The sequence below is a fragment of the Gymnogyps californianus genome, chromosome 2 (genome assembly GCF_018139145.2).
Source record: "Gymnogyps californianus isolate 813 chromosome 2, ASM1813914v2, whole genome shotgun sequence".
Lineage (NCBI taxonomy): Eukaryota > Metazoa > Chordata > Aves > Accipitriformes > Cathartidae > Gymnogyps > Gymnogyps californianus.
In genome coordinates this window covers 46,321,173-46,343,144 of record NC_059472.1, presented here as the reverse complement: position 1 = coordinate 46,343,144, position 21,972 = coordinate 46,321,173, and the positions used below count along the sequence as shown (strand labels likewise).

General features: G+C 39.5%; 1 protein-coding gene across 1 annotated transcript in view; it reads right to left on the bottom strand.

Moving 5' to 3' along the window:
• Positions 1–21,972, bottom strand: part of LOC127013191 (ethanolaminephosphotransferase 1-like) — a 55,503-nt gene that overhangs the window by 12,355 nt on the left and 21,176 nt on the right. Inside the window, exons 3-6 of the mRNA XM_050891892.1 lie at positions 20,861–20,969; positions 18,688–18,762; positions 13,891–14,159; positions 5,746–5,854 (exon numbers count right to left, since the gene is read on the bottom strand). Coding sequence (XP_050747849.1) covers positions 5,746–5,854; positions 13,891–14,159; positions 18,688–18,762; positions 20,861–20,969 — 562 coding nt within the window. The remainder of the gene's footprint in view (positions 1–5,745; positions 5,855–13,890; positions 14,160–18,687; positions 18,763–20,860; positions 20,970–21,972) is intronic.

Below are 21,972 nucleotides of genomic sequence, written 5' to 3'. Positions count from 1 at the left end.
TAAAATGGCAAACTTAGAACCACTTAGTAATTGGAAAAAAAAAAAAGCTTAGAAAATGAGTATATAATTTTCAGACTTAATTGAGCCTGTAAAGTCTGAATACATTAAGCAATTTAAGGACAGATGAAAAATACATCCAAACAGATCTACACAGTATGAAATCATTTTACAGAGATTAAGAGCACAGTGTAAACACGAGGACTGTCTTCATGCACAAAGTTGATGTATGCTTTGGATGTTTAGCATCTAAGATACTTCTTGAGTATAAAGATTGTAAAGGGATGCATTTATCATGCTTGTTGATTTTATAGCTTATTTTCAGTGTCTAAGGAAGTACACACTGCATATATCTCTCTTGAACTGAGCTGTAAGCTAACAATTGGCATTTGGAGGGATTTAGTACAGACTGAGAAATTAGTTTATGGATGTAGATGCTTCTTTGATGTAGTCCTGTTCACACAGCACGTACACATCATTCTCTTTTTCTGGGCACAGCAAGAACTGAGCACCAGAGAAACGGTGCCTGTATTTGAAAAGCCCAGGCTGGCTTCCAGAAGGATTCTGCCAGGTGAGGTCCCTTGTTTGACTTTCTTCTGGGGCTCCCACTGCCCGTGAAATGACTCCTCACAGCTAACACCACCGAATCCATTCCCACTTGTAATTAGCGTCCCGTGACACTGCTCTGCCTCCAGCCTTCACTGCTCTGGTTTTCTGAGTTATTGTTCTGACTGGTTCAGATGAGTTACTCCAAACATGAACTCAACTGCTTTTTATATATATCTCGAGTGACAGGTGAGTATTTCACACCCTTTACTTCAATGAAGTCTCGTACAATCTGTCACAACAATGCTTTAATAAATGTTAAATTGGTGACAGACACGTAGAAGCCAACTCGTGTTAACCACACTTGTCAAACAAGGCTAGTCAAAGCCTGTTGGAGCGCTAACATTTTGAAAACATATCACTTAACATTTAATCATTCGACTATCCATCAGTAAGGCAGAACCATCAGCCACTCTGCAATGGGAACTATAGGAAATCACTACAGAATGACTTACCTGTATGAGGCAGAAACAATTTATAACTTGACCATGGACTCCTAAACATTTTCTGACATTGAAAAAAGGGTGGGCTGCTGTATAATTACCCACTGCAAGGACTTCTGTGTCCTCCTTTGATATGTAGGATATAGGACACAATTTATAAGGACAAGGCACTGTTTTAGATGGATAACTGTGCTTTCCCACCATGACAGAATTCAAATACTTGGCATGTTTCAAATGTTGTGGCTTGGTCTCATCATTAGTTTTTTGCTGCTATTATGTTTTCATTTATGTATTTACTCCTCATTTTATATACTTAAGTAGCTCAGAGAAGGAGTGAACCTCAAGGAACACACACTCTGCAAAAGTCAGCACAGAACCCAACCCAATACACATCATAGGAAAAAATTCTGAATGCTTTGGCCCCACCTCTAAAAGAAAGTTCAAGTTTCAGACCTCTGACAGATGTTAGTACTCCAGTCACATTTCATGTTCAAACCTGGACTTTGAAAATTTGCCTCAGCTTTGCCACAGGCTTCAGTAGCCAGATCTGGGCACTGTTGACCAGATAGAGTGGACTCAAATGTGCCACCATGTCTGTATTACAGCACTGTCTGCCCCATGTGCCACACACTGATGAAGTACAGCATATCCACTCCACGCTTTAGTGGTCCTTTAGCCACAAAGCCTATTCTTGTGGTTGCAATTAATATTGAGGAGAAGCAGGAATCTTTCTGTGCATCCAGGAGTCATTTTTCCAACCTGGCTTCCTAAGGAATGAAGCTGACATGATAACACTTTGCTTGTTTGTGCGCATCCCACCATAACTTTTGAGCCCTCTGGTCAATTCTGAACAAATTTAATAGACTGAAAGAAATTTCCAGTAAGTTGCATGGAAATGAACAGTCAGGTAGAGGAAAAGAGACATATAAATGTCTCCAGTGAGGAGAGGATTGCAGCCTGAACTCCAATCTTATTAGACATTATAAAATCTATCTCATAGAGAGCAAGTATGAATGTTCCAAGAATGGGAAATGCTTCATTCAGAACATGCACCTATTACAGGTCATTTAATTGCAATGTGAGACAGAAACCATCATCAATTAGTAATGCTGCTCCCTGAACTACTGATGTTTACCTGTCAGTGAAAATCTTCTTATGAAGTCTATAGCATCATTGTGGTACTAGACTTTATGTGGGGAACTGACTGTTTTAAAATGCTTATTGTAAATATTTTATATTGCTCTCAACCTGATAGCACAGTGACAGGGAATGCTAGGCATTCGGGATACCCTGGAGGGGCGAAAATAAATGATAGCTCTCACCCCAGTGCTGCCCTTTGAAGGGACCCTAGTTAGCCAGATAATGCTATGGGACAATTGTGGTTAAATCCCAAGAGAGCTTTTGAAGTGTCATCCACAGGAGCCTTGCCGAGAGCAGAAGTAATTAGTTCCAGCTAAGCACACAGGCACATAACTTTAGAAAGGTCTGGCTGCTTTCACGCTAGGAGAGAAAAGGCATTTCTATCTAGCAGCCAGGACAACACGCTCTGGAAACAGGAGAATGGCCTTCTTCGTTTGTTTGGTGTCCAGCTAGGTGTGTGTTTTGGAGCTGCGGGATGGAGTTGCATTCACTGCCTGCGAAAATTATGGGTTTCTGTTTGCTGGGTAGCTGAAAAATTCCCATAAAATACTATGCAGAAGTTTCTGTGCTTCACAGGGGAGTCCTCCGAGGTCACTGTTCAGCAGCCCGAGACTTGGCCTTCCTACAGGTGTTCACAGTGTGGTAGACAGTTCCCAGGGACATATGTAAAGCTCCCTCGGGAGGCTTTCCTAAAACATCTAATCTAAACACCGGTATTGCTGCACTTTTATGTATATCTTTGTGTGTTCTGGCACCTGATAAAAATCCCGTTATTTTCCATGAGTGTCACCTGGTGATACCACAGCTTCCTCTGAGGAGGTGCTTTTCCAGAGTTCATCCTTAGGTTATACGTGGGCTATTCTTTTTTTTTTTTCCCCCCAGAAACTCCAGGAAATACATCTGAAAAACTCCACTCTTGTGCATCTCGTTTGGATTTCTTCCCACTACAGAAGGTACTAGCTAAAGCCCAGCTGTTCTCGGAGAAGTGACAGCTCAGCAGCTGAACTCCTGTTGTGTACAGAACAGTAAAAGCACAAAACGAATGCCAAGTATTGATGGAGCAGCTACAGGTTCATTGTCAGAAGGACCACTAGTGACTACTAAATGCCATCAGATGGTTAAGGACAGCCAGTTACGGTTTAATGGCTCCTCTCGGGGTCCTGGGAAACTAACTCGTAAAAAGCATCAGAGGCCCACTACATTGCTTTGTTTTTTAACTAGCCACAGAGGCATTTAACTGAGCATGCCAGAGAGTGGGCTCTCTGATACAAATGGATCTGGCTGAGCAAGACACACTTGCTGCAGCCTCTCTAAGGGAGAGAATAATTTTGTCTTCCTGGCTGCTCAGCCCTTGATGTAGGTTAGACGTATACCTTTTCTGCAGTCACATTTACTGCAAGCTTCTAAAAACTTTATATATCCATATTCACTGCACACAAGTTATCCAATGATAACCACCTTAACTGCTGTTGCTGAGCTGAGATTCAAGCCTGCGGTGAAATGGCAGTGCTTTCTGGATCAGCATCATCCTCAGTGGAAGGATTCTACTTTTTTAATATTTAAATTTAGTGTCTGTTTTTAAGAGATTTACTAAGCACTGTAGCAATTTTGTAACATAGAGTCAACCAAGATCATTTCTTGCATACTTTAAACCCATATTTAACTATAGTTAAGCTGCAAAAGTTGCCCTGTTAATGGCATTGTGGATAGCGTGCGAGAGAGAATGTTTTTAAAGAAATCTTTTGGCTCTTAGTTATGCCTACTCTGCTTGGGACAATGATGGAAGAAATACTCAATTCTCTGCTCACGAATCCATTCATGCAAGTGTACCACATGAGACAGAAGCAGTACTTCTTTCTAATGCTAATGGAATAATCCATCAAACCTTGCTTTGCAGCTGGTTTTGGTAGATCATGAAAAAGGATGCTCGCTTCTGCAGATTTCATGACATTGACATGCTTCCCTACCACAAGCCTTCCTAGTATGTTGAACAGTTTGACTTAAACCTTCATCCGTGGCTTCCCAAGCGGAAGGGACGCCATCAGTGTACTCACTGAACGGGCTGTCATGTGCCTTAGTGACAGGAACAAAAGCAGCGATGTGCGTAGCACAGAACGAGCGTGTTCAATGGACTAGCCCATGCTAGCACCCAACGCCAATGCAGGTCTAACCTGCTGCTTCTGGGAGAGCCAGCATCCATCTCTCCCGGACTCGTGGTGCTCCTTCGAGAGCACAAATCGCTCCCTATCCCTCAGTGCCCTGCCAGCCACCAGAGGGCATGGTCTAGCTACACCTCTGTCAAGCTGAATAATTCGTTGACTACTGAAAAGACAACCACTGTTTTTTTTCCCTTCCTTTCCTTCTTTTCCTCAGAGTGCCTGAAACAGGCCTGACAAAAGACTGTACAATCTTGGTCACACACGGTCAGTTTTATACTCTGGGTAAAGCACAAAGGACTGTCAAAACCATGTCCTTGTACATGCTGCTCATTAGAAAGCACAGCCTGAAGGCAGGGTCCTTTCCAATCTGAGAATTCTGCGAAGCACTGCTGAGGCTGGCGGCGGTACCTGCTGAAGACCTCACCATGGGAAGGGGTGGTGAGAGCACATGTGAATGCAGCGGATTCAAAAGTCCCTCCCGAAATGCTCAGATGGCTCCTAGTTAGAGTCGGCGTTGGGTGAGCACCTATATCCAAGTCCTCCATTCGGCTCAAGGACTGAAGACGTTTCTTGGGATGTAAGTCTAGACTGCCTGTGTCAAACAGGTTTTTTGGTGCCCTTGTCTCATCACTTGTATGCTCATATGAAAATTCCTAAAACGTATATGCTAATTTCTTCACCTTCCAAGCAACACATCAAAGCCATTTTGCATACACACATTTTTAGCTGAGACTACTATGTTTTTAACTCATTAGAATGTAACTGCTCTTGTTCTCAGTCTAGCTATAGCAGTTGAAAAATGTTTGATGCTTATTTCAAACTATACTGACAGTATCAAATAATGAGCCTCAAATAATGAGGCTATTGCTGTGTATGAAAAATGCATCACTTCTGTTTGGAAAGTAATTCTAAAGAAGAGCTTAGAAACCACTTGGCTCTTTTTCAGATTTACAGTTGTGCCTCCTAAGATTATTTAAATAATGCCTTTATTCCTTCTGTCCATAATGTTTTGGAGCATAGTGTGCTGCAGGCCAAAACATTAAACTTATAATATATGTAAATGTGAGCAACATTTTAGCTGAGTGACATGAGGAGTTCCTGAGACTTTGAGAGCCAGCCAGCCAGCCAGCACACAGCACTGAACTGCACGTGCATATAAGGAACATTTTCTGTATTATTCGTGTGCAACAGATGATAGTAATTCAGTGAGGAAAAATGTTTCCAAAATTATCTACTTTTTTAAAGTTCTCCAGTATTAGCCCTTTTAATCAGCTCCATTAGTGTGGTTTTTTGGACTAGCCAACACTTACAAAAGGAAAAAAAATATGAAGGAAATATAAGAAATATCTAATCAAAATAATTTAAAAGCAGTGCAGTTTTGCATGGATCTGGACACTTACCTATAAGCAAGATGACTAATGCATCTGTAATGTAATAACCAAACAGGAAAGGCTTCTGCCAGACTTCCACACCAACAGCACTGGTGAGCAGATATGCTGCTATTAATACCTATAGAAAAAGGATAACGTATTTTCAATCCTTTGCTTATAAAGGCACAGAATTTTGCTTATCATCTTAATACAAATGCAAGAGTAAAAAAAATCTGTTATTATCCTCCTGTCTCCACTTTACAGGACCTTATGCTGCCATCCCAAAACAATTACTTCTAAGCAGTGAAGCAGCTTCCAGGGTCACCAACAAAATTATTTAAAATGTATGAAATACGGCAAGCAAGCAACTTCCCTGCTAATGTGTGCATCTGTTTGCATGTGGTATTACTGACTTACCTTTTCAAAACACCCAATTTCTAAATCCCTTCTTAAAGGCAGGTCTTCCCACTGCACATGCACTTTCTTGTATTTGCATACAGACTACAGAATTAGCAATGTGGTTATTTTTGCAGCTCAGCCCCCTGAACTGATCATATCAGAATAACTGAGAGGGGAAAAAAAAAAATCTAAGCTCACCTGAAATAATAAAAAAATTCAATTTGAATGTGAAGAAATAAAAAGAAGGGGAGGGAGTTGAAGTCTTCCCCGATTTTTAATTTGTTTGACAGATAACACCATTACAGGACACAAAAAGAAACAAGTAGTCGAACTTCATTAGGAGTGAAAGGACTCAAACACAAGACTCATGAGTCACTTAACATGCTGAAGTGACACCAGTTTCAGTAGTGATGTAAATGTAGTTTCTACTCTCTCATCAGAGTTAGTTTTGTGATGCAGCTGAGGTCAGAAAGCTTAATGCAATCAAAACCCTATAGCTCCTATAGCTATAACTTTCACACCCATTGTATTGCTTGCAGCAGCACTGCCTACTGACAGTTTATGGCACAAATTGTTGAAGTTTTACCATTTTAGGTGTGTAACATGCAAGTGCAGTACTGAACGTGATACAGGGGTTCCCAAGCCCTTGCGCCCTTGATCCCACCTCCCAAGGGACCCCCCTCTCCTCTGAAACCCATTTCCTGGCTTAGCCCAGGCCACCCACCCCCTGCAGCCCCTTCTGCTGCCAGCACCCAGCTAGCGCGACTGCTGCTCCACTCTTTCTCTAGGCTATTTTTTTTCAGCTGTTCAGTTTTGCTATAGGACTTGTAAGGAGCTGTGTGTTTCATTTTACATGTCTCAACCTCCTGAACTATTCTAGACTTGAATTAACAATGAATTGCAAACATTTACTTCAGCTCTGAATTATTAACTATGTTAATTATAACGCCATTTAGAAGACTGCATATTCATATACCTATTCCCAGGTAACATTCAGTAACTTTTATTTTTTCCATTCAATACAGCTTCCCACTCTGGGATGACAGATATTTTACAGTTTTACCCATATGATAGATCTTACTATTTTTTGTTTAGGTTTTTTAAATACTCATTTTTTACTATATTATGGTTTTTCTTCATTTTTAACTTCAACAAACACATTCCCAGTCTTCTAACTTAAATTAATTGCTTTAATTTAAAGGTACACTGAAGATCTTTTTTCTAGATAACAGGCTGCTTAAGATCACAGGTTCGTAGCAGAATACTGATGTCCCTTCAACTCCCTATTACACTTAAATATTACTATATTTGACTTCGCTTACTTCTCTGTATCTAAATTCAAGATTCTTGCCCTATCAGTACATAACTTTTAAAGAGTTTTGCTTGAATGGGGCATTGCAGAACTGGATGGTTGAATTGCCTCTGCAAGAACAAGAAGCACAACAGATCTGCAATGGAGAAGAGCAGGTACTAGTATGAGAGTTACATCTTGGGCCATTGAAGACAGTAAGTCAAATTTTGGTCTAAATGAAGGATGTGTATAATGGGCTTTACAACCAACTACAACAGAGCTAACATTTGGCTTTCTGAAGAAATTGCGTTATGTTATCCATAAGACATGACGGATGGACTCCTGGCCCCATCAAAGCTGATAGCAAAACTCCAACTGGCTTTGATGGAACCTGAATTTACCCTCACGTGTTGAATGTGGAACAGACGTTTTTTTGTCAAGTGATAAAAGAGGACCATCAGTATTATCCGTTAATACAGTCAGTACTTTTGGCAGTGCAGTCATGAGTATCACTGTCAGATGTCAGCACACCTCTAGGAACAGGAGCGTCAGTGCAACACGCTCTCTCGGGGGAATCCCCTGCCCTGGGATTTGGTGATGCAGCACTCACAGGTTGAGATTGCCTCTTATTTAACAGATGTTGTGTAGGAAAAACACCCTTTGGCTTCAAATTTTTGGTGTGTTGTTTTTTGAGGACTCGTAACTGAGATCCTGGTATCACTGAAATCAATAAGAATAACCACTTTGACTTCACTGAGGCAGTCTCAAAGACCTCCTTTAGAAAGCAGGAAGGAAGAGAAAATGGCTGTGTCCCTTAATCTAAGCTACATTAGCAAAAATTGAAGATTGTCAAAATTATTAGACAAAAGCTAAGTATGTTAATCAGCTGTATAAACTTGTGACTGGTTTTAAAGGCACTGCTTGTAAAAAAAATAATAATTAAAATGTACAGCAGTGTTCCTAAGTGCAACTGAATAATTCTACTTAAGACGGCCAAGTTCTTTATTCGCCTCTCTGGCATCGACTGGCTTTAGTACTTTTCAGATATAAATCTAGTCTTTAGCAAGTAAAAATAATTACAACCTTCTGTAAAATGAGAAGTCCAAATTAAATAACACAAGTAAGGATTGTATAGCAAGTTAGCGTCAGATGTATACAATCTTGGATTCCAACTCACTGCAGCATCTGACCAGGCAAATTTTTGGTTTGCCGAGGCCTTATCTACGAGGAGGCAATTGTACTTAATGCAGGCAAAAATCTGGCATGGTATTAATTTGTAGATCCTTTGGTATGGCAGCCTGTGGCTGAACAGCAGGACAGCTGGCTTCTGAGCAGTGGCTCCCTATATTGTCACAGCTTTGTAAATCACAAGAGTCACCTTTCTCCCCCTGTAAAATCAGAATATTACTTCTTTAATGTGGCATTAGGAGAATTCTATATAACCATAAGGCAGTATAACTCCTCAAAATCTCCCAGCTTCTAGCCTTTTAATTGTTCTCTAAAGTACTTGATTTTTTAAAATCACCATCTCTTTCATGTCTTTCCACTACTGCAGGTGTCAGTTTTGTGACTAAAATGTTCTACATTGTGTGTGTATGTACATATATTTTTTCTCTCTAATGATTTACCATTTCTGTTTTACAAACAGGCACATTGAGTATGCTGTATGATGTACTACAGGAGTTCCCATCTTTTTTAAAAATATACTGGCTATGCTTTTAAATTCTTTATGATTCTATAAAAAATTACATTAATTTTACTGTAATATTCAATTTCACTAGTGTATTCCAATAGCATTAATTGTTCATGTGTTGAAATACTTTCCATTAGCACAGTGCTCAAACTGAACATCTAGAGAGAAAAATAATTTAAAATACAAGGTTACTTTTTTCCTCTGAAGATAAATACGATGCTTGCCTAAAAAAGTAAAACCTGACAATTTCCTGCAAGTCATTGCAATAGGAGGTAGCTTTAGCGTGATGTGCAATTTTTCCATTTTAATTTTTTTCTTGGTATTTTTTCTCTCAGTAAAAAAAGCCGGTAAATTTAGCCTATAAAAATAGGTTTTTATATGTCTTAAAAAGGTCATTTTGCATTTAGACATAGAGTATGTGATAGGTAAACAGCTAAAGGCACATGGAAGATTCATTAACCGACAAAGGTTTGAGTAGAATCATCATCAAGTGGGTAAGAATGAAGCAATCTGACGCAGAAAGACCCTGTGCACCGGAGGTTCTTCTGTTTAAATTTCATATGGATACACTATGGGGTTTCCCTCAGATAACCGAGTACTGAGTTTGGTTTCCAGCTGTCAGGAGGCAGCTGGAAGCAGACACCATGGCCTGGCCAGCACTGCTTCCACACTGCTGTCAATTCTTTTACTTCAACAACTCCAGTGCACTCCTACCTTTTGAACTGGATAATAATCAATATTATTTCTTCACAAGAAAGGCTATGCTTTCCACAGACACTTCAAATTTTCTTAGAAAAACTCTGAAATTGAATATTTTTTAACTAAAGTAAAAAGATTCTGAATCCCGATAATGTGACCAAAGAATGACACATTTGCATCTTCATTTTTCTTCTTAATAGAGACTTTTTTTTTTTGTCCTTCAGAGGAGCTAGATAGAAGTTTTTTAAAAGATGTGACGTGCACTTGCATTGCTTGGGATTTCTTTGACGGTTCCTGAAAGACTGGCTGCCACAGTACTTCCCAAGAAAAGGCCATATAAAACATATTCGAGCATGAGTTTGGTAAACTGCTTCTCAAAAGAAAACCTGGTATGAGACATCCAAAAAACCTCTTCCCCTGTTTTGACTGAAAGGAAGGAGAAAAGTAAGTTCTACAATGTTTAAGTTGCTGCCTGCATCATATACTTCATTTATTTGGAGTTTCAGGGCAAGCAGAGGGTTCTCCCCGAGAGCCTAGGTGGGACCTTCCAAAGCCATCGGGCAGAACCAGCTGGGAAAGCATCTCAAACCGAAAACCTGGGGCTTATAGTCCAAGCATCCATGCTTTCAGGCATGACTGTATATAGGATTTCTGGTCATCCTCTCCTCACAGGGCTAGGGCAGGGCCAGAGGGAGCTGACTGTTACCTTTCACCTTTGCTGCTTGTGCTTTTGTGCTTTTTTCAAGCTTGCCCTCTTGGCTGGGGAGAGTGAGAGGAAGGAACATGGAATCACCTGGGTCACTCCAGCTCTCACACAGCTCTTATTTTCACTTTTAAACTTTTATTTAAGAATATAAAGGGTACCTCCCTGTTACGCTTAAGGCAGCACCGATGTAAGCAGAGGTATCACTACATCATATTAAGGAAAAATGAATATTTTGTTCCCCTACTATGAACTCAACTGCAGTGGCTTATGAAAAGCAACAGCAGGATTAGGGGAGTATTTCATTAGGGGAATATTACATTTTTCAGGAGGAAAATAGATTTTTTTAAAAAAATCAAGAGGATGTCTGTGAAGATTAACATATGGCAGGAAGCCTGAAATTTTAATTTCCCAGGAAAGCTTTGTCTTTTTTTCGCCAAGAAACTTAATTTGCAGGTATTAGCTTTCTTTGGTTGGACTTGTGACAAAAATAAAAGTGTTTGTTTTCACAAGATGCATCCAAGAGAATTTCTCACAGAACATAGCAAAGGTTTCTTTTTTAGCCTTCTCTTCAGTCCATGACTTTTGGCGTTTCCAATAGGTGTGCTTACTCAAAAGTGCATGAAAATTGTCTGCTATGGTGTAAATAGGCTCCTCTCCCTGCATCTTTTTCTGCCCGCAAAGAAGTCAGCAGGAGATAGCTCCTTGTGCTGGAGGGAGGAGAGAGGGGGAACTGCTGCAGATGCCTCCTCCTTGATTCTGGATCCACAAACATAACAGTCCTCTGACCAAGCATCTCTCAGGCACATTACAGCCATTTTTCAAGTTTACAAACCACAGCTTCCTATAAATGGCTGTCTGCTGTAATCAAAGCTAATTGGAGTGCCAATTACAGCCCAGCTAGCGCAATTAGGTTACCAATTCTGATGAGTCATCAAGTCGCAGAAAAATGTGATCTGCATAAGTTCCACAAATTTCTCTATTTATAATGAGGTATTTTTTCATGAGGAACAGCAGCTCTTTTTATACCGCAGTTAACACAGAGCCAGTAAGCGGGCTGTCTGTGTTTATATACAGTGGAGCTGACTCAGCAGCAGTGTCCTGGGAGCTACATGCCAGTTAAGCTTTCATTAAGGTCAACAGTTATCTATTTGCACACTTATACTAATTACCATATTTCCTGAGCTTTGTGGTGATAACCGAGTCCAAAATTCCTGGCTACCATCAATTTTAAAAGCAGAAGCAGGGGACTAGACCACCTGAATGTCTGACATGCCAATGCAATAGCATCATGTTGTCGGTGAAATTATTGAAGACAGAGAGGCGCATTCGTGCAGCAGTCCAGCTAGGAACGCCACGGAGAAAATAGTGAACTAAATGCCGGGAATCAGTGTGAAAGCAGCCTGCGAGTGCTCCCACACTCTCTGCCTCTGAGTGTGACTGTGGGAACATCTGGCAGAGAAGTGGTGGGGAAAAAAAACAGCAAGGGGAACATTACCTTTCTTACTCATCATCAGCCATTTGCTAACGTCCTCAGTATCCTCTCCTCCAAGTAGCTGGAGATGAAGAGCTACCTTTAATAGTGCACACGTCATACAAAATTTGCTGAATGGGTTTACAAAACAAAAGCAAGGCAATATTTGCAGAGGAATTAAGATCTTTTACTAGACTAGTTAGTACAGCTGGGAAAAAATACTTTATGTACTTTCTGGTGCATGTGAAATGTAGTTTGGACTAATGGAAAAAATACTACCTTGATCTACAAGTCCTGTCTTGTCTTTGTTCATAGGCAATCACAACTACAAAAGCTAATTTTTACAGATGGGAAAACTGACATACAGACATTTCAGTAGTACAATCTTCCACTACTGTTGATGATTGCGCCATATAGCATCAAAAAATCCTTACATTTATACGCTTATCATTTTGACTGTAGGCAAATCATCACAGAAGTTACTAGAAAGCGAGCGTGCAGGACAGCAATTCAGCATCAGAGGGGAACAGGAAATAGCACTTGTTAGCACCTTGCATCCAAGTTAATCAAAGCAGTTTACAAACTTTACTGAAATTCAGCCTCACCACAAATCTGTCAGGCAGGGAAGTGTTATTACCATTATTTCCCAGATGGGAAAGCAGTGACAGAGGCATAGGTCACTAAAAGGCACTGACAGAGTTAACAGTACCGCTCCACTAGTTGATACCCGCTCCCACATTTAACCACTAATACAGTTCGGATGCTGTGGCAATCCAAAAGAGCTTTCTAAACATTCACATGTATATCTGCAGTGATCATCTGAGCAACAAGTGAAATTGGTTGGAACATAACTATTCCTCTCCTGCTGGAAGAACTTCACTAAGAAGCCTTACACAGACATGGCTGAAACTTGCAGACCAGCTGGCTGCCTAATGTCTTAGTCCTGGGCCAACTTCTTCTCCCAGAACCTATTTTCTAAGGGATGAAACAGATGCACCACAGCTGGACCACCATCTCTGGGTTGTTCTCAAACCACTGGATTCTGATTATGTTTACAGCAATATATCTGCAGCTGTTAATTCAAATACTACATTTCCATTAAAACACATATTTGAATATTTGTCAAACTTCTTTTCAATTATGTATATTTGGCTGTACCTTTCATCTCATGCCTGTGACAGGAAGCTCAGAAGACTGGGACTGTGCTCTTCAGGCTGCAAGAGCCTGGCTATCTAAGAAATACATAAGCCAGCCCAGAAATCCCAGCACTAGGCCCTTGGCAGTGCAATGAGCTTGTTACTGCTGCTACTCATTTGTGCGCTGAGGCCACCACCTGAACGCCATTCCCAGAGAGGAAGCCTCTAATGGTATGACTTTGACTTTTTTTCAAGGGTAAAACTCATTTGACAACAGTTAATGCTCCCTGTATAGGTACCATGCTATTTCCATTACCACATTTGATGTAAGAGGTGGTAGAATTGAGAAGGTCTAGTATTGTATAACTGTATAATTACTGTTAATAAATACTACTTGTACTAATTCACATCATGCCTCAGAACCTAGTGTTGGTGGGAAAATTGCTTATGGCTTCAGATAGCATTATAATTTTTGTTAATACCACAAATCAAATGCAGTTAAAGGACATTCTCATGGGCACTATCTGACTGCTAGGCTTGCTGCAAACCTTTTTTTTCCTGCAAGGCAATGAATGTCTGATGCTGACAATTTGCTCGAGAGCATTCCTTCTTTGCAAATGCAGGAAATATTTCTGAATTACTTTTAGGGTTATGCTATTTCACATTCAAAATCTTGGCCAAATATATTTGCCTTGAGCTCTATTTTTCTATTTATGTAATATTATGAAAACACTAACACAGTAAAAAAAATAAAATTAAACAGGAGTGATAAATACTTACCACTTGGCTTATATCGTATCCCCAAGGAAGAAAAAGAACTCCTGTGTTATATTTCTCCCAGTGCGAACACATAAAGTTAAACAAGACAATGCTTAAATATATATACATTGTATATACAGAAACTCCAGTCTTCCCATTGTCACGGGAACAGACAGAAAAAAAAGAAAGCACAAAAATGGAGGTAGCCCAGCTATCCAGTCCATGGTCAAATAATTCTCCCAGAGGAGTACTGGACTGAGTCCTTCGAGCATGTTTCCCATCTATGGAGTCTAGAAGGATTGGGAAAGAAAAAGGAATAAAGAATTAGAGCACAACAAAAGGAGTAACTTTCTTCACATACACTTCAATACTGCCATATATAACATATGGGAAAAATACACCAATGATGGCAAACTGAAGCGCAACAGTCCCTTCAATACCAGCATGTCAGGATTGCTTGTAAAATATTTGCTTCAGTTATCCAGTAATTTTTCTGTCCTTACCTCAGCTCTTAAACTAAATACCACCTTCCTTACAAGCTTTAGAAAGACTTTAATAATTACTTGTCCCCAGTGGTCTTTAAACACTTTTATGTCAGTCCTTGCAATCAGTTTCTCAATGAAAGTGCTGAAAAGTGTCCATAGCGCTTCTCGCCCATCCATTGGTGTTGCGGACCCTCTGAGACTTCAGAGCGCTTGTGGGGTAGATTCACTGAGGCATTTAGGTTGCCTGGTGCTAAATGCCTCAATGACTAACAGTTACATGGCATCCTCAAGGAGCAAATTTCACAAAATTTATTTGTGCGTGTGCCTACATAAGGTATTTTAAAGAGTCTTTCGGTTGAAATCTTAGGATACAAGAGCCAGCAGCGTGCCCAGGGGGCCAAGAAGGCCAATAGCATCCTGGCTTGTATCAGAAATAGCATGGCCAGCAGGACTAGGGAAGTGATCGTCCCCCTGTACTTGGCACGGGTGAGGCTGCACCTCGAATACTGTGTTCAGTTTTGGGCCCCTCACTACAAGAAAGACATTGAGGTGCTGGAGCATATCCAAAGAGCAGCAACAAAGCTGGTGAAGGATCTGGAGAACAAGTCTTGTGAGGAGCAGCTGAGGGAACTGGGGTTGTTTAGCTTGGAGAAAAGGAGGCTCAGGGGAGACCTTATCACTTCTCTACAACTACCTGAAAGGAGGTTGTAGCGAGGTGGGTGTTGGTCTCTTCTCCCAAGTAACAAGTGATAGGACAGAAGGAATCGGCCTCAAGCTGCACCAGGGGAGGTTTAGATCAGATATTAGGAAAAATTTCTTCACTGAAAGGGTTATCAAGCATTGGAACAGGCTGCCCAGGGAAGTGGTTGAGTCACCATCCCTGGAGGTATTTAAGACATGTAGATGTGGTGCTTAGGGACATGGTTCAGTGGTGGACTTGGCAGCGTTAGGTTTATGGTTGGACTTGATGATCTTAAAGGTCTTTTCCAACCTAAATGATTCTATGATTCTAAGAATACCTTACTGTTAAGGTGAGGTACGTGTTGATCGCTTTTAATACTTAAGTGCTTGAAAGATGCCCAAACACTGTACTGGATCTCACTCTGAGGATGCAGTTGGACAATATGGTTTGAGTCGAGCTGAGAGTTCACTGCTGTTGAACAGGGGAGGACCTGCAGCCTGCTGAGCTGGTGGAAAGACAGCAAACATTACGTTTTCTTCTGGGTCACTGAACAGAATTGGCGCTGTGAATGGTACAAAAAGCACGGGAGATGGCACAAGGGAGGGGCGGTGAATGCAGAGAGGAGAAGGAGGAAGGGGGTCTAGCAGCTGTAACCTTTCTTAGTTGTATCGTCAAACCATTCCTTTAGTCTCTTCTCTGAGACTGTGCTGGTGAGAAATAGAAATATTTCCTTCTTAAAGTTAAGTGTAAATATGAAGGATGAACCTCTTAGTAAAAAGTACACAGAACAAACCTTACAGATTACTTATTATTATCCTGAATCTCAAAATAACATGGAGAATTTTTTTCTTTTTAATGTTACTTGGAAGGTACTACAGCTAACAATTATTAGCTATCGATAGCATTAGTAACCCAAAACTGACTAGAGACACAACTCAGCAGAGTGAGACCAAAGACTACAGCTGCTATAGATCATATGCTACTTACTTCTCCAGATTATTTGGCAGTACTCTGAGTTTTGTTTAATGTAAATACACTTCAGGGATCTAAACCAGGAAAACATGGGATTTCATTTTGTAGAGATTTTAGACTATCTCTCTATTGTAATACCTAAACAGCTGTGAGATATCCTCCACTCAAATACACATCTCTTGAGATAGTTCTCACAACTCCAAAATTTAAAGATCTCATAGAGGATTTCAAATATGGCTTGCCCCCTTCTAGAGCTGCATTCTCTCTCCATTAACATTACCATTGAATTGTCAGCATCTTAGAAAGAAAGAAGAATGCTTCTGAAACTTAACAAGCAAATAGGTATGTAAACATCCCTAAACAGTTTATGGTCTTTTATATTTCAAGAACATTTATCTCAAACCAGAGAGAATTCAGTTATAGGGGTAATACTTTTTGAAATGAGAATGATAGAAGATTTGTCTGTTCATAAATTATTTTAGGTTGTCACAAAAGAATATTCACATTAGACACTAAAATATGTACATCCCAGTGAAAGAGTGGTTTTCATTTTGCAGGTACTTTAGTTTTACTAAAAAGAGTTAGGCTTATAATGGTGTCGTGAAATACAGTACTTTTAATTATTATGGGCATGGAGAAAGATACAGGAACTGTATAACACATTTGTGAAAATACAATTTTACATATCTTTACCCACGTTTTCCATGTGGTTTCACTAGCTTTTTAAGAGACTGAAAATATTGTCTGTTTTAAGTTTCAGTTTGAAATCATTCACGCCAACAATGGTGTATGTTCAATAGAGGACATACACTGTCCCACACTTCCATTGCTTTAGAATTCTTATATTATGATTTTGTCTCATAAAGGTTCATAAATCTTCAGCTTTATTAAAGTTTAGATAACTTCTAAATAGTGGAATTCAAAATAACAGCAAAGAGCACTCCATTTTACGGAAAGGGAAAAGATACCAAACCACCTTAACAAAGGCGGGGGGGGAAGAGCAGCACGCTAGGGAATTTGGAGAGTGTAACTGTGTCATTAAAAAGAAGCTGAGAGAGATTAAAGCTGCGTATTTGGTTAGTTATTATGGCTCTCTGCAGTCTTCCAAAGGGAAAACTTTGGCCATGCAGAATTAAATCTCAGACTAAATATTTCATGAAGTGGCTTGGACAGTAGACATAAAAATCTACATATGCATCAATTCATTATAGCTTTGACTGTCAACATCATATTCCTTGTCTTCCAAGTATTAGGAACTATAGGTCTCACTGGCAAATAACGTCTACATTAAGAATCTCAGAAGCTGAATTTCCAGTGAGCTTTCTGGAGTGTCATACACTAACAGCTCCAATATGTAATTCCTATTTATGAAACAATAGCCACTTCATTAAATTCCATACAATTACATAAAGAATGGTTTTCACAAAAGAAACTGCTGCTTCTGCTAATGATTATAGAGAGCTGTTAGAGAAATCTGACTGGTAGTCAGCTTCAAGGGATGGTTGTCCCCCTGATTTTTGTGGTACAAATACAAAGAAAGTCTGGACAAAATAATTTTGGCACAAACTCGCTACTTGACTAGAAATGCCAAGGCATTTACAATGCAGAGGGAGATGTCTGCACAAGGGGATACCCCCAGGTTAATCAAGATGGCTCTATGCATGCATAGGTCTGATACCAAAAGTGGCCAGCATCTTTGCACAACACTGCAGTGTACATCTAGAACACATTTATATCTGTCCTGGGTATCTGAAGTATGGCACACAAATGTGTGGCTACACTCTGCAATGCAGGGCCTTATAAGAACCAGCTCCAAAGAGAGGGTACATTTACACAGCACAGTGCAGTTCATGTAAATATACTACCTTAAGTCCCTCCAAAAATTAACTCTGTTGCACCACGTTGTGGAGAGACTAGTTTGGAAGGAGTTAGCTTTGGAAGAGAAAGCAAAAAAAGCCATGCTAATGTGGATCTCACTCCCAGATCTGCATCAGTTCAGGTCTATGTCTTCACACCACTGCACAGCAAGGTGCAATGTACCTAAAAATACAGTCATGGTATGATATAAAAAGTAAAAATGGAATATGAAACAAACTGAGGTGTAGGTGTTATGGGAGAAAAACAGCAACAGGAAAGAAAAAAACCTGATACTTCATAAGAAGCTCAGGCCTGTCACCACATTCATACCATCTCTCCTGACACATGCCATAAGCACTGATGTGCTAACAGTTTAAAACACAATGCTACACTCATTTTCCTTTTTCTCTGCTTTGCCCTTTATTTTCCCTGTCTTTGAAAGCACCCTCTGCTAATGCCAGTGTCAGGGAGCTTCTCAGAATGTCATCACTGGGGGCCAAAGATTTTTATGAAACCCAACAGCAATGACTGCTGCTACCTAATGATTTCCATTGTTCCTCTAAAACAATTTGAACTTTCAAGAGGGATAAGAGCTGCAGTCATAGAACATCTAATATATAATTAAAAATGCTGCTGTTTGGGTTTTTTTAAGTCTTACGGATGTTTTTTGGTGTGGTTTTTTTTTTAATCTCAGAGAACCATTATGGAGAGAGATCAATAATTGATCCACGATGCCTCTTCATCTCAATATCAGCACTAGTGAACTAGTAGGTAAAACTATATGAAGACGTCAGACGTGTAAATGATTTCATTGTACTTTACCTAAAGCGTAAGCACAAAAGGTGGTAAAAGCACTGAACAGCCACACCCAGGTGGGAACAAGTCCAGGACTGGTACCTGAAATAAATCGGGTAGTGAGTCAGTGTAACAGTGGTTAACATCAAAGAAATCCACCGAGATATGCATATACATATGAACAAGCTGCCACGGATTAGCCCACTACATCAAACAGATTGAAATCGTTGTTTTTGACCCTAAGTCATCAGTGAGCTCTATCAAAGAAGCAATGAGCAGACTTGAATGTGTTTACATCGTAAAGGAGAGAAGATAAGGTAGGAGGTTTTTTGGTCCTGAAATGACTCCAATACTGCACAAAATAATGATAGTAACTAGGCAAAAATTTTCACAGGTCATGGGAAGACTATCCATCTCTAAATTAGTTAATGTTTATGTAATTCATAAAGAGAAAAAAATGTAGTTTTCAAGCATGATCATTATTATTAGCACCAACATGGGATTTGTGTAGCACTTTTACCATATAGCACTTTTACCATACAGAACTGAACAGAAAATTTTTGTCCTTAGGCTAGGACAGATATTAGCACCCTTTTTTTTCCTTGAAAAAAAGGAAAAGAAAGCTTAATTGGACAGAACCCAGGGTTCTGTTATCGCTCTGCTGATAGCAATAACCCGAGGTTATTTTTGCTCTTTTAAAGAAATAAATTTTTTTTCCAAAGAGCATTCTGTTTAACTTAAACGTAATCCAATAAGGACTACACCAGCACTAAACAACTGTATATGCAAAGCCCTCTCAGGCTTACACAGGGAATACTTGCACACAGAGGTGTGTCCTTGCTGAACGGGGAGATGCCAGTACCTAAAGCAGTGCCCTGACCACCTTTCTCTCAGTGCCTCATCTTGCCACTCTGAAAGAAAAGATGGCAATTCCTGGCTCCTAGCTGCAAATTTTCAAACTGTAGAATGAAAACCAGCTGTCCAGGAAATTAAGTCTTTTATTTCTGATCCTAGGTATGGGATTGATATATGATACTCAAAAGGCTCATGAACGTTTTCAATCAATTGAGAAATGATGGGCACTGTTCTTGTGTGAAATCGAGAAGAGGCTTGCAAACTACACACAAAGAGGTCTCAACTCTAAGAGACTTAATCACCATTTCAAATGTCTTCAAGTTCAATGTGTATCTACTGGGAGTGTGTCAAGATAAAATTATCCCATTAAAAGGTCTGTGCTGGATGCTCTTTTATTACAGAATTTAGTAAATATCAGCTGCGCTGATAAAAAAACCAAGTGTTTAAGGATGAGGCCAGATAACTACATAACATGCTGGTCCTGAAAACTTAATGCTCATACAGGATTATTTTTGAACCAAAACTACTAACAAGTATCCCTGCCTCTAGAATTGTTGTGATAAATGTACAAACTGCTCATGTCAAAGGGTACCTCCTGAACCTAACCACAGGCATAAGAAATTAAAGGCACCAAAAAAACCCAAGCATAATTTTTTCAGGAAACAAAAGTGTTAAGTCTTCACCAAATTGTCTAGTTTAAAGAAAAGCAAAGATTTTTATTTATTAATCACCTGGGAGATGCTTAGTACTTTCTGTAGGCTCCAACAGCTGGTCTGAGAAGCCCAGAACTGAATGTGCTCTATGCTCAGGAGCAACCAGCTCCAAAAAGGTTTTGACTTGGTCTGCCATGAGGAGCAAATATAGACTTGGACTTTGAAAGTCATAATTTCAAGAGACATTTATTTAGAAACTATTTCTTCTTTGTCTAGAAGCAGTTTTGAATGGGGGGGGGGTGTGGAGTAACGAAAGGGAAATTAACTCATTCAGGCATCACTTTAGGTATTAGGAAATGTGAAACCAATGAAAATTTTGTGATGAACATTAGGGTGGTTTTTGGCTAGGTATTTAAATCCTGGAATACACTTTAAATAAAATGAGATATTATCATAGTCTTCAAGCAGCACATGCTGAAACCCATATTTAGGGATGAAATTAAATAAGATTTTTCAATAAAATTATCTAAATTTATAATGCCATGTGTGAGGTCAGATCCTCCTATATGCACATGGAGCCTCATTAAGGGAATGAGTGGAAGATTCAAGTATCTGATACCTCCCTGTATCATTCAGAAGTATGACACAAGCAGCTCACTAGTTCTGAAAAATTACAACATGAGGATATTTACCTGAGGCAGTGTAGTCCCAGTCATAGAAAGATATTAGAAAATAATTAACTAAAATCATGACAAATCCAGAGAATGTTAACAGGTTGGGAGCAACCCACAAAGGCACTATCTGTTAAAAAAAAAAAAGGAAAAAAATCTAAGAAAAATTATATTTCAAATTCTAAGTCCTATTTTAATTAAATATTTTATATTTTCTATCAGGAAAGGAGAAGCCTGTAATGACATCAGCAATGTTCAGATTTGTGCATATTTTCCTATTTTCAAATTAAAATACAGCTTTCATTTCTGAAATTTATTTTCAAATGTAATCCTTTTGGCTAACCTTTGTGACTGCAGTAAAAATGTCATTTAAAAACGTTGTATTTCCTATGTTTTACATTATCCTTATTTTCCCAGCCACCAAGGAAAGCTGCTCGCGATTGTGTGTATCACAACTGAAAGAAGACTGCAGCACCCCAGTGTGGTAATTCAGCATCCACGTGGCAGGTTTTTTTAAGCATTCTATTCCCATGCTACAACAAGGAAATTTCCTCTTCTAAAATATGTCAATAATTTCCAACTCAAAACATCAACAAAATCAGACACTGAGTGCATTACACTTTTAGCTTCAGAAGATCTTCCTGTTACAAGCAGCTCCCTACTTCTCTAGATAGTAACTTTCTGCAGGGTCTCCCTCTTTAGTCATAAATTATAAACACTCCAGTAATTAATTCTACTTTGCAGAGTGCTGAAAAGGACTCCCTGTCTTCACCTAAGCCTCTAATTCTTTGTCCCACTAACCATTCTCATAACCATATTCATCCCCTGCAGCTTTAAGGTATTCCTTACACTGCAACAGGGATCCTTTTTGGTAACACTCTTCCCAAGTAACACAGTTTCTCCAGAATATTTTTGGAAATAGCATACACAGCTTTCTACATGATTTTCAGACAGAACATGTTTGCAGAAATGCTAGGTATCAACCACTACCATCACTCAAACACAGCATCAATATATTCAAAATACAAAAATATTGGAGGCTTATAATCAAATTCTTTGGAGTATCTAAGGACTGAAAATGTACATAAAGTATTTCGACACGATAAAATATTACAAAACAATATTAAAGAAGT